The sequence below is a fragment of the Genypterus blacodes genome, unplaced genomic scaffold (assembly GCF_046128005.1).
Source record: "Genypterus blacodes isolate CSIRO-AG114 ecotype Tasmania unplaced genomic scaffold, CSIRO-AGI_Gbla_v1 ptg000029l_1, whole genome shotgun sequence".
In the NCBI taxonomy this organism is placed as follows: Eukaryota; Metazoa; Chordata; class Actinopteri; order Ophidiiformes; family Ophidiidae; genus Genypterus; species Genypterus blacodes.
In genome coordinates, this window is record NW_027466842.1 from 1,701,453 (window position 1) to 1,715,262 (window position 13,810).

At 42.9% G+C, this 13,810-nt stretch overlaps 1 protein-coding gene and 1 non-coding gene across 2 annotated transcripts; both read left to right on the forward strand.

The window, feature by feature from the left end:
- The first annotated feature begins 1,438 nt into the window (after positions 1-1,438).
- On the forward strand, positions 1,439-11,516 carry LOC142994298 (carboxyl-terminal PDZ ligand of neuronal nitric oxide synthase protein-like). Its single transcript, XM_076145065.1, has 10 exons — positions 1,439-1,543; positions 1,934-2,005; positions 4,223-4,315; positions 4,401-4,459; positions 4,554-4,662; positions 6,714-6,843; positions 7,156-7,283; positions 9,014-9,175; positions 9,999-10,167; positions 10,978-11,516. The coding sequence occupies exons 1-10, from the start codon at positions 1,439-1,441 to the stop codon at positions 11,514-11,516; spliced, it is 1,566 nt and encodes a 521-aa protein (XP_076001180.1).
- On the forward strand, positions 10,213-10,285 carry trnav-uac (transfer RNA valine (anticodon UAC)). The gene has a single exon. It is a non-coding gene; the product is annotated as a tRNA-Val (tRNA).
- Positions 11,517-13,810: the final 2,294 nt, after the last annotated feature.

Genomic DNA, 13,810 nt, shown 5'->3' on the forward strand with positions numbered 1-13,810 from the left:
CATCACCTCATCAACCAGATAAAAGTGTACAGAATATTTGCATGACAAAAGGCCTCATGAATGAGATAATTAGAGGAAATGCTGCTTACTATGCACAAATGTGGAAGAAAAAAAAACAAATAATAATAACCTCAAATCTAAAGAAAAATATCGGAAATATTGCATATGTCTGCCAAAATCTAACATCCTGCATACACAACAATAATAAAGAGCTGCAGAGAGGGGCCCCAAGCAAATTACAAAATATGCCCCGGCTTCTTTTGAAAACTGCAGAGCAAGTAAAAATACAATGAAAATTTGAGATATAAAAGTTGGAAGCGCCAAGTCATCCTTCCCCTAATCTGTGCCTGTTCAGCAAGCTGCTTCTGTACCCGTGATAGCACTTGTAAAATCAGCTATGGCCAGTTTTCAGATCAGCTAATTCAGCTACATGGATGTTTTATGACATATAATTAAGTGTTGTAATGTCATTTATCTAATACTGACACCTTTAGAGAAGAAGACCATGCAAAATCAGCTATATTTAGTCAATCAAGATCCTGGAGGCACCAACTCCTGAAATACCCACACCTGCTCCCAGCTATACACACATTTGATTTAGCTGATCATGTGTGTGTAGAGACGAAAACATGAAAATGTATTGCTTGGGTCCCGAGGAGAAGGCCTGAGAACCATTTAATGAATTAATACTTAATCGGAGTTAATTAAATTAAAGTTAACTGAATTGATTACAACCCTGCTTATCCATCAAAACAGATGTCAGTTATCAGTTAAGACATTTTATTCCTGAGATCTCATTTAACTTTACACTTACACTATGGCTGAGGATAAATCCATGTGAATGTCATGAGATTACAGAATATAAATCTAATTTTGTAGGAGCCAGGAGCCCTCCAGAGGCCTCTGGGGGTCTCTGGAGCCCAGTGGGAGCCTTCTACAGGGGAGATGTTTGTTCCCTGTGTTGCCGCTAGAGGTCGTACAAGCGTTCATCAAACTGTATCGTGCCAAAGGACTGGAAAAGAAGACTCTGCAGTCTTCCATCGTGAGATCTCTCACCCATTGCCATGCCCACGGACGCCCCACCGTGTCTGCGTATCGATTACGCGCTCTGAGAAATCACGGCGTTTATTGCCGCACGTAGCCGCCCGCGCCGTGAATCCGTGCGTCATCGGGACGCCGGTGGTGGCGCGGTGCGGTGCGGTGCGGCGGTGCAGCAGTGTCACTCCTCCGCGGCTCCGGTGGGACTGACGGGGTCACTAACCGATCCAACGATCCGCGTTAATTGAATTCATCGACCAATCAATGACCTGCGGAGTGCCGCGTCGCCCTGGCGAGAGGAGGGTGCGGAGAGAGCGGCGCAGGAGCAGACGCGCATATCTGCAGCTCCATAGCGCTGTCGTAAAACAAGTGTCGGAGCGATTCGGCTATTGTTAAAGCGATGCCAGGGGTAACCAAGTATAATTTAGTGGATGACGCGCACGATTTGAGGATCCCCATGCATAACGACGAGGTGTTCCAGCATGGGGTCTCCTTCGAGGCTAAGGTAAGGGGACGTTCTGCAACAGATTGTTCCTGGAATGATCATAGGTTTGAAGCCCAGCTGATGTTGCTATGACAGGTGTCTCCTTTATAAGGGTTGACACCGCTAACATCACTGTAATATGCTCAGTATGTCACATTTCTATCATTTATAAATCATATAAAGGTCTACGCTGTAATGGTGATACTTCATAGGTTACTGATTGTGGTATTTTAAAATGTTATTGTTACTTTTTCTAATGCATTTTTTGCATGTTGAAGTGTAGTTTAACTTGAGGAACACTGATCATTTATTTCCCGTTTGAAATTATGGATAAACCTGTGATGAGGTCAGGTTTTAATCTTTGGTTTCAGGCTGTGATGAATCTTAAATCCCCTCTCTTGTATTTTTCAGTACATTGGCAGTTTGGAGGTGGGGCGTCCCGGCAGCAGAATGGAGATAGTTGCTGCAATGAGGAGAATAAGAGTAAGATACGTTTCCTTGAAGCAGCTTACTGAGTGTGTTGCCCGTGAAAACAGCAGTAACATTGACCCAGGCCTGTGGGAAATTGGTGATCGAATCCACTCTCTTTATCGCTCTTCTGTTTATGTCCTTGGCGGTTTCTTGTGTTTGAAGCTCAAAGGGATCCTTAATTCACCTCAACACCCTCTTCACAGTGTAAATCGGTGATGTGTGTGTGTGAAACCACACACGCACTGAGCTGTCAGCGTCCGTGTAAATCACTGTGGGATTTACACAACATCTGTTTACAGGCCTATACAACATTTCGCCCTTATACTCTGCCTTTAGGCTACACCAGGCCACTGGAGACAATGAGATCTCTGATTATTAGATATCACCGGAGGAGAACGGGGAGAGAAAGAGCATTTAGCTGCCCTGTCAGCAGTCCAGCATCCAATCTTGCACCCTGGTGATGTCACTCAGAGGTCAGATCCCCAGTGACACACAGAAAGGACTTAATCTTTATCCCTAGTGGACGGTGCAGATGTTTCGCCGTCTAGTGGCAGAGGTTTAATGATGTGTCTGCTTATGTCTACAGAGCACTTTTCCCTCCATAGAGCAGCTTTTATGGAGGAAATACTCTATATGTGCACACTGGATTTGAGGTATTCCATAGGCTGATGGATACAGTGTTGGTTAAAGCATCAGATTTGCTTGAATTTATTGTGTGTGAGCAGTAGTTACATACTTTTTCCTTCATAATGTAAATTAAAAATGAATACATAAAGGTTTATTAGGTGTCAACAAGCCTTTCTGAGGGACATGAATGATACAGATGAATGAGACTGAAGCAATGAAAAGAGAGATGTCAGAGTCAAGTCAAGTGGATTTGTATAGCAAAGTACAGACACATTGATGTTTTTAAAGATGTGTGTAAGGAGAAAGGGAAGAAATGTCAACAGGATGCACTTCTGGCAAAACTAGCAGGTGTGTAATAAGAGGCATACGTGATAAACAATGACAAGTTGTATAAAGATGGAACAAAAATATAAAATTGTAAATTAGTGACCAGAATAAAGTCCAGTAAAAGAGTCAAATGGCTGCCGTCTTCTTTCCTTTTTTTCCCCCGTATAAGGTGGAATAGGAAGGGAGAAGACATTAAGAGATGAGTCAAAACATCATAAACAACTTGATTTAAACGTTGAAGCGAGTGTGTAAATGTTGCTGGCGAGCAGTTTGCTGACACGGTAATTAAAAGTATCTGCATCCCGGGGAAACATCCTTTGAATATAAAAATGTTTGAGGAAACTAAAGCACCGATAAAGTCTCAAACCAAGGCTGCACCCAGACACAACCTGTCGAATGCTTTGTCATCCGTTTAGTTTTTCCCGCACAGCCATTTGTGCTAATGTCCATGAAATGTGGCATAAACGCCTCGCGTGTTCCTCTTCCTCTCCCTCTGCCAGCAGCAGATGGAGCTGGATGGCCCTCCTCTACCAGTTTACACGGGGACGACATGAAGGTGTTTTTAGCCTGGATGACGCACGTACACACATATTCTAAAGGTTGCACACACACTTAGACGTTACAGTGGCTGTGTCCTTCACTTGAGCAGCTACACTCCCTCCTACAGACACAACACAACAAACCCACAAACCCACAATGCACGGTGAGGATAGGAACATATGACAAGAAGCGTTGCATAAGTCTTATTATTTCAGTTTGTTTCTGTGAGATCTTGTCACTCATTTATTCTGAGTTGTCAGTAAAATATTGACAAAGCGTAAAGAAAGCTGCCTGTTACTTCACAGACAATAAATTCTGTCCGTTCTTAGATCTCTGGGCCCTGATGTCTGGCAGTGGATGGCGACTCTAAGTGTTCATGCTGGAGAGGGATGAAAGTGTCCACACATGTCTGTGTCCCTGTGGGAAGTCTGTCTTTGAAAGCTCTTAGAAAGTGACAGTTTCTCAATGTTTACTCAATCTCACATTCCCCCCGAGACCAGGAGAGTCAAAAATGGCTTCACTCTCTCTCTCTCTCTCTCTCTCTCTCACTCTCTCTCTCTCTCTCTCTCTCTCTCTCTAAATCCCCTTGTTCTTTTCCAGTGCGGTCGATCGTCTTGTGTGGCGAACTCAAAGGCACTGTGTGATATTTTCAATGGATACCACAGCAAATAAATGTCTAAAGTGCATTTTCTGCAAAGCTTTAACATTAACGTCATGATCGTTCTCCCTCTACAGTATGAGTACAAACTAAAGAACGTAAAGAAAAAGAAGGTCAACATCGTCGTGTCTACCGATTACGTCAAAGTCATTTTGCGTAAGAAGAAAAAGGTCGGTCCTTTAATTGACTTTATGTTTATGTTCTTTAACTGTGCTGCATCTGTCAACTCAATTTGTCTTTCCCTTGCTGTGACAGAGGAAAGGGTGGGCCTGGGACGACAACGCCGTGTTAGTGACGCAGGACCCCATCTACAGGTGCGGCCTCCTCCTCCTCCTCCATTTTGTTATATTAAAGCAAAAATTACACCCAGTTTCAGCCCGATCTCTTATCTCCTCTTTCTATTATTAGGATATTCTACGTCTCTCACGATGCCCAAGACTTGAAGATCTTCAGTTACATAGCCAGAGAGGGACAGAGCAACGTTTTCCGCTGCAATGTGTTCAAGTCGAAGAGGAAGGTAGGCTTGTATATTGCTTGTTTTAACTCCACAATCCAAATTCAGTACATAGTTTGTAGAGAGGATATGCCTTTTTGTTAGTGTGTGAAATCTTCAGTTATACTTAAATTAAACCATCTGAGGATAACATATTTCATGTAAACAACATCATTAGATTGAAATCGGCATAAATTGGTGTAGGTTTACTCAGAGAAACAAACAAACTGTACATGATGTGATTGTAAACTTTAACTCTCTCCGTGCATTTCCTCACCTGGTGGACTTATTTTATGATAACTCAATGTGTCATATGTATTTGGCAGCATCAGAATCCTCTTAATTCCATCCATATATACGTCTTATTGCATTTGTTCACTTAGATCTGCTCAAAAATCAGCTATTGCATCATACACACGCCTGAACAGTGTTGTGGGCAAAAAAGAGGTGTTTCTTTTTTTTTTTCTCTCCCAAATCTGCATATGAAGGAGGCAAAGACTGATGTTGACTTCCATCCCTTCACCATGGCTACCAGACAGTCAGTGACTTAGTGTAGCTGAATACTAATCATTGTGCGCCCGATGACATTTTCACTCCCTGACAGTCGGCACACAGGTAGGGGCTCGGCCGGTGGGGCCTCTGTGCCTCTGTGCCTCTGCTGAGCCTTATCTCATTGCTCCAGACCAAACACGGTGCTGTTTGTAGAAAGAGATGAACAATCTTATACACACGGTTTGATTTATTTGCCCTGTGTGGCTGTAGGTGTACAGGGCTCTGCTGGAGGCCTGGGAGGGAGGTATTTGCGTCAGACATCAACTTGTCGATTATTAACGTCTCTCTATTGTGTGTCGACAGAGCAAAGTCACATATCTGATAACGTTTTGATACAATTTGCTGACTTAACACCACTAGATTTCTCTATTATAATGTCCAGGTCCTGCCACTAGACTGCATGGAAGAGCTGAATAAAGAAAATGAGCTAGAAAATCTGTCAGGAATGAAATGTATCTTACAGGCTACAACCTCTTGGCTGTGTGTTTATCTTAATGGGGACATAACATGCTTTTTTCTTATCTTCCCTCATTATATAGTGTAAAAAAATCCATTATGACAAAAAATCCATTAAGACAAACCCCTAGGCGCCAAAAGCACTGATAGCTTCATGTTTGATTTGTCCTTTACTCCTGCAACACGACGATGTCATTTCATAGCGCATCTGCTTAGTACAAGCAAGACAGGAAACGCCTTAAAAGGAGAGGATGAAAGCAGACTGTGTCACTCATTGTGCACATTGGTGCTGCAGCAAGGTTTTTTGCAAATTGAGGAAATGGTAAGTTTTCAAAGTAGTTCCCAAATGTAGTAAAAAAAAGTACTGAGACATTTTAATCTTCATTTATAATTCATTTATGTAATTACAATCAGATTTGTACTTTGCAGAAATTCCCTTAGAGACAGCACAGCCAAAATAATAATGCCAGACCTTAATTATTAAACTGAATGTAATGGCAACAGGCAAACAAATGACGAAATAAACACAATCTGATATTTGTTTTCGAAGATATCAGTGAAGCTCATTGGTACAAATATTTACATTAGTTAGTCTCTTCTGATTTCTCTCAGTAGAGTCTCTACTGGCTCCACTGAGCCTCCTTTAAGGACAACAAAACTTTATCTCACTCCCAGCACCATCAAAGTTATCTGCCTCATGAAATAGACCGATCCATCACCATGACAGCTGAATCTATGCAAAACAGACAATGCAAACAGGGCCAAGCAGCTGAATTATGGTGCTAGTATTATCTCCAAGCTTTAATGTCTCTACCTGCTCTTTCCTTCACTCCCTCATCCTTCCTTTCGGCTATTTCCCTTCCATCTCTACCCTTTCATTCCCCTTTACCTCTCTACCATCTATTTTTCATCGTATTTGCCATTAAATGTTACACACGCATGCACACAAACACTCTTATCGACCCTGTTTTTTTTCATTCTCTGCAACCCTCTCCTCCCCTGCTGCTCCCTGCTACTTTCCCCTGCCCCTACTCATTAAACACACACGCACACATACACACTCTCAGTCCCACGCCATGAGGATAGTGCGGACAGTGGGTCAGGCGTTCGATGTGTGTCACCAGCTGACCCTGCAGCAAAGTCCCAACGACCAGGCGGACGGGGAGGGGAACGCTGAAGAGCCAGAGGCGGTGCCAGGTGACTCTCCTCTCTCTCCCTCTCATCAGCAACACACAAACTCCCTGTGCCTTTGTCTCTCTGCTGAGTGGCAAATGAGAGCCTTTCCTGACAAAAAAAAAGGCGTCATTATTCCCTGCTGATAGTATTTTAAGTAGCTGGCAGGCGCAGAATGCTGTCGGTGTGTCATGACTATTGATCAAAAACCTTGTGTGGGTCTCTGCCAGCTCATTCCCCGTGGCTCTTGATGTCTATGACACGACGCACAAGTTTAGTACTACAAGGTAGAGAGGCGAACGTGAAAATCGCCTCTGTTTGTGTGTCTTTTCACAGCAAAGAAAAGGTTTGCGCTGTCGGAGGAGACTGACCTTGAAGCCACGACAGAAGAGAGCATTGAATGTGTCTCCTCATCAGATCCGGAGAGGAGCAAAAAGGATGAAACCCTCAGTAACAATGGGAAGGTAACGTAGATTATGTCACTGGTTTCAGCATCATTACCCCCTGCTATTGCCTCATAAACCTTTTGCTTCATAAACCATGCATAGATGAAATATGCAAAACCCTTAAAAGACATTTAAATACACACAACTCCTGCTTCTCAACTGATTTATTCTCGAAGAGCGTGCAAGGATATTTGCAGACGTGTTTTTAGATGAATCACTTTATCCCAATTTCAATTACACGCATTCATTCTTAACAGAAGCAACATCCAAAGGCGAGTAGAATGTATTGTAGCAGGCTATATTTTATTAAGATTGTACAAGAAACTCGAAGCTATGTTGTCATGGAGATAAACAATCCTGGCAGGCTCCCAGCTCGCGGAGGGCTATGATGAAAGCGTGGCCTTGTGAGGAGCCTGTGAAAGCCTCTCGGCGCTGATGCGATCACGTTTCATTAGCTGCTGATTCCTAGACCGTCTGTCAGTTTTATTACCCAAGAGGAAAACTTTGAGTAGAGCAAATATTACAACTAATTAGAAGCTCGTCACAAGGAGAGAATTGCATTGGACATTGAAATGTTTTTCTACAGTTAAACAGATCTGATGTCAATGTTTACTTGTTTACTTTTAATTTGAAGGTGAAGTAACATGCCATCCTTCACAGTTCAGTAGTATGAAGAAGATTGATCTGCCATCTCAGACAGGGCAGATACGTTGTGTCCTTCATGCTCAGACATGGTTCCATTGCACTCTAATGAAATTGTGTGACTCATAATTCCCTGTAAGGATGAACCATCTTGACAGCAGGCAGTCTGGTCAGTCTATAGGTCTATTTACAGAGTCTGCTGATGGAATCTCCATTCAAACATGAAAAGGTAGTAATGTATATGGTGCAACAGTTTACAATATATTTAAACAAAAGGTGACTAATTTGGTACATCAGGTTGCTTCTGATGACACACAACCTAGAAGTAACATCAACCAACTTACAGCAAAAGTTTGGACCTTGTGTTCTGCCCTGTGCTGTTCTGACTTACCTTGACTTGACTACTAGAAGGTGAATGGGTGCCCCTGTACTGTCCACATCCTAAATCACTCTCTGCCTCACCATCAACAACAGCAGCTGCAGTGACATCATGGCTCCCTGCATCGGCTGATTCAAACATTGCATGACCACCTGATAATCTAACTTAACGATCAGCCTTCTTGATTGTTGATTTACTGAATGCAAGACTCTTCTGTCCTGCAAACAAGCTCTGACACCAGTGGTGGAAGAAAAGTGGGGGGGAAGCGGTAATATTAGCTGAAAAACACTCTGAGGAAAAGATATATATACCAAACTATTAAATACTAACCCTCAGTAATGAAGGAGTGTTTTCAGTGTTTTCAGATTGTAAACACACCTGCGGTAACTGAGTAAATAAGAGCTTTCAGAACACGGTCAAATTGATTTTACAAAATTAAGTTAGGATTTGTAGAATGCAAGATAAAATTGCTTACTCACTCAAGTAGAAAAACTGTGAAAGTCATGAATGAACAGTGAGCAACTCAGATGTCTAAACTGCGACTTTATAGTTTGTTGATTAGATAGTTAAACCCACCTTATAGGTGGTTGGTCAATTACTTCAGATAATGAAGAAATCCCCCTTAACACCCAACCATACACACACACACACACACACACACACACACACATCACACGTCTTCTTTCTAGACACTTAAAGCACTAACTTGATGTAATCTCTGCCTTAGGTATCCCATGACCCCTCTCTGTTACTGAGCTCGCCCATTCTTGACCCCTCTGTCCCGGGTCAGTTGACCGCTGACCCGACCTGCTCTGCGGAACATCAGCTCCATCTGCTTCAGAAACAGCTGCAGCAGCAGGAGCAGCAGTCTCTGGCTGCTTCGGCACAGGTACTGATGCGTTTAGAACCATTACTCCTCCTCTTCTCCTTCTGCTTTATCTTTTTGTCATCTGTGTTTACCTTTGAAACGCTTCACAACAGGGAGGATGATTGTATTGTTGTTGAACTAGGATAAATATGTACATGTATAAATAATAGATATTACATACATACAAATATCAGCAAATACATGAGACAAAGGCACAATAACAGCTTCACTCCAGTTGCATAACACTGCACATCAAAATTCTAATTAACGTGATGACTAAACATTGTGTTGCGTGACAAGACTTTCTGAACCAGTGAGTTTATTAAACAAGTAAGCAAGCGTCACATTTCTCATCTCATTCTGAATAAACTGTATCTGTTGTTAGCAGGCTCTTTAATTCACTCTCTTTTCTCATTCAATCCAAACTTCTCATTTCATATCACGTTATTTTTCATCTTGGCTATGGGCCTATGAGTCATAGAGTGAAGCTTTGTCAAGTTTTACAAAATATCTCTTGCACACTGGCACCGAGGAGCTTTTACTGATGAAAAGCTCCTCCTCCTCAAAGTCTTGTTGGATCTGGTGATTGATTCTCTTGAGCTTACAACCTCAGAGAGTCACTGGGAAACTTCATTATCAACACTCTTTTAGTGACAACATCAGCTCTAATGAATCGCTGTATCTTAAGTGAAGCAGAAGTGGTGTGTGTATATGTGAAAAAACTATACTGCTCATAACTAATTCATTCTAGATCTTTCTTTCTTCAGTCATGGGTTTGCTTGTGACCCATGTGTATGCGTGTGTGTGTGTGTTTTAACTGTGTGTGTGTTGTTGGCCTGTCCAGGTACATGTGCTCCAGGAGCAGCTGTCGGTGGAGGTGTTTGCGAGGACGGAGGCTCAGGCTCACGTGCAGAGGCTGCTGCAGCAAAACACAGACCTGCTGCAGCACATTTCCCTGCTGGTCAAACAGATCCAGGAGCTGGAGCTAAAAGCTGTCGGCCAGTTGACGTCCAGTGAGTTCAGATTTGGTTTTATTGTTTCATAGTGTCCATGTCACAGGTTTCATAGTGTAGTGGTTATCACGTCTGCTTTACACGCAGAAGGTCCTGGGTTCAATCCCCAGTGAAACCAACCTTATAAGATTTTCAGCAATTTTCCTCGCGATAAATGAAGTTTTATCCTATCTCATCTTATCTTAGCCTTTAATTATCCCTCGTTTTACAAATTTTATTACATTACTGTCTTCAGATTTCCTACACACACCTTTAATCTTTCTGTATTTCAATCATTAATCTACAGTATGTGCCACTGTAATATTTAGACTGAGTGCTAAATTGCATTAGAGCCACTTAACATGGTGGTGTTGATATTTTTTCAAGTTTTCATTTTCCGATTAATTACTTTACCGCTGACAAAGTATGCAATTATTTATTTGGCACCCGTGTCTTTTTCCTCCCCTCTATATGTCTTAAACCATCCTGTTCTCCTTCACTCCCTCCATCTCTTTATTGCACCTTTCTGATCCACTTCTGGCTCACAGTTAATTATCCCCTGACAGACCTCTCAGAGGATTCAGTGCTGCTCTCCTCTCTCTGTATCTGCTGCCACGCTGTCATGAAATATCATCTTCTGCCAGTACTGTAGGTCACCACATCTCACCCACCATAATCTAATCTGCTTTGTTCACACCTTTCTTCTCACATGTCTTACATTACTAAAGCACTACATGCTATACTGTATGTCACATGTTATTTATTAATCCTGTCTATTGCTCTTCCTCTGAATCTGCTCTTCTTCTCCCTGATGTTTTCCTCTGTCCTCAGTGGGCTCTCAGGACAGTCTACTGGAGATCACTTTCCGTGCCAAGCCCCCCAGCGGGTCCGGTGACGCCATCACAACGTCCTCTTCCTCAGCCAATTTGTCCACTCAGTCCCAGGCTTTGATGAATGATAGCACTTGGGTTTCCACCTTCCCTGGGCCCAGCTCACCTGGGACAGTGGGCACAGATACCAGCCCTCTAGGGCTTAGTGGGAGTGGGATTCGGCTGGAGTGTTTCCGCTTCTTCTCCAGGCAGCCGGGAGAGAGTCAGGAGGAGCAGGCCCAGGACCCGGGGGAGACTCCCAGTGATGAAGCAACAGATGAGAGCTCGCTGCTAGGGGAGCAGGTCCTGGGAGCCCTGGAACTGCTCCGATTCAGGGAATCGGGAATTGGTTCTGAATACGAGTCTAACACAGATGAGAGTGATGACCGGGACAGTTGGGGTCAGGGCGAGGGAGCCGGGCCTGAAGGTGCTGCTCGTCTCCTTAATGTGCTGAATGCAGACAGCCTGCCTGACTGCTTAGGGGATGAGATGGCTGTGTAATGATACTTGCAACTGTATATATTACACACTATGCTGAGTGGCAAGAGGTCAAATCTGTGAATTTGAATTACTTCAATACCCAGAAATCCTGTACTGTAACGTCATTAAGCTGCACATTACAGGTAGAAACTACTCACGCAGTTTAAGGAAATAATTTTGCCTTTCACTTCAGATTTGTGTCGCATCCAGAGCACCTTTTTTTCTGTAACATGTGTACGTCAACAAATAACATATTTGAATAGACACACCCACAAAGCTAGGCTAACGAGGTGTTTGGCCTGACACAGCTGGTCAATCATATTATGGTGGGCTTTTCATGGGAGGGCCTTACGGAGACGGTACATTATATGTTGTGTTTTCACTCAGTGTGCACAGCTTTACCGGCAGCACAGGAGAGTAGAGGTGTATCAGTGTGTTTTGTACATTAAAGCATAGGTTCCATAACAGATTTGTGTATCTAAATGTCCCATTCAAAGCAAAGCAATTCAAGCACCACTTTCTCTTCTCCGTCACACATTGTGATGATAAGAATTTGGCGTAGTGCGGCTTTATCAAACCACGGACTGCCAGATAGTTTAAACACTGTGGTGCTTCTTACATTGTCTCTTCTGAAAATCTCTGCTGTGTATGTGTTATATACTGTATGTGTGTACGTTGGTGCTTGTTGTAAATTACACACCCGACTCGACGCAGTCCCCTCTAGCTGGGCCTGCTGCACTGTGCTAGTGTCTGTGTTTATTGCTTTCGTGACACATTCAGCATGGACAGTCATTGCTGTTATTTTATAATGAAGTTCTATGAAGAAAAACAATATTTCTGGGCACACAAACACCTTTTCTTCAGTGTGAAACCTCAAACTTTGCTGCGCTTGCGATGACACCTACGCTGTAATTACACAGAAATTTGACATTTATTCTCTCACAGTCAAACTTTGTCCTCATTGCACAATGAAAAAACACCATTTATAAATCTGGCAATTATTTTGTTTATGGTCTTTTCAATTCCTCTGTTTATCATTTAAGAGCATTTCCTGATTCCCTCTCTTGTATCAGAATACCAGTGTGCCAGTGCTGTTACTAGATCATACTGTATCTGCTCCTTACAAATGTAGCCATCGTATATTGTAAGCATTATTTATTGATGCTATAATAAAATGCATCTACTGTTGCTCCACCCTGAAAACAATTTCCGATTTGAGGAAGGATGGAGGAAGGATGAAGCTGTGGCGTGTCGCTGCAGCTGCCTGCTGCCTTCACAAACGACCGCTGGTTCCTTTATACTCTCCATGCCAGCTGTCCCACCAGCTCCACCAAGCCGCCTGTGAGCCAACTTGTCTTTGACTTCTGTCCAAAATCAATCAATAAATCTCCCCCTCCCTCCTCGCTCACATCTTTCCCTTGTCTTAATCCCGTCCACCTCCATCTCCCTGTTCTCCTGCTATCCACCCCGGCATCTCTTTCCAAGGTCATGTCCGCTCACATGAAGTGTACTAAAACTGTAAGTGTGCTCAGTTTAACGCTTGTCTTGTGGAATTAAAACGGCCTTTCTCTAACTGCAGTGTGCCATGTTCGTCGCAATCGCTGCGTCATTGTAAATCAAAAGATTGCCGTTTGCTGCAATGTATAAACCTGTGATTTAAAGCGAAACCATAACAACGAGCAGCACCGTGCCCCCTCCACATTCTGTCATTGTCTTGTGCTGCCCTTTTTAAAAATTGTGCCTCATTAGTATTTATAACTGGGCTTTCCACATGCAGAAGGGCTCTTGTAAAGGTGATTGCTCCCATTTCTGTAAGAGTTACGACAGCGGTGTCATCTCTCTCCGAGCCGCCGTGCAGCAGCAGCGGTTTGTTGTAACACTGCAGATGAAACCATAAAAGAATTTGAGCCATTACGTGCCCACCTTCAGCACATTACCCTGCACCTCAAGTAGTACAGCTTATGACAGATAGTGGGCTGTTTCCAGGGGTTGGCCTCGGATTCATCTGCTTTATTATGTTGAAAAATGGTCTCTAATGTCGCTTAATCCACTTTTTCTTGAATCTCTCCCAAAATGTGCATAAATGCTCCAAATCCTCAAGTAAAGACAATTTTAAAGCGCAGATGTTGTTGCTTTATTCTGGATACAGTGTGATTTAGAGTAATATAGTTTCCCTCCCTGTCTTCCCCTCGGATCCCATATACATTTACTACCACTACTACTACTACTACTACATTTACTACAAGGTATTGGACCTGACATACCTTTACATTACTTCAGTCAGTATCTGTATATTTGTGCTGCATTACATTGAC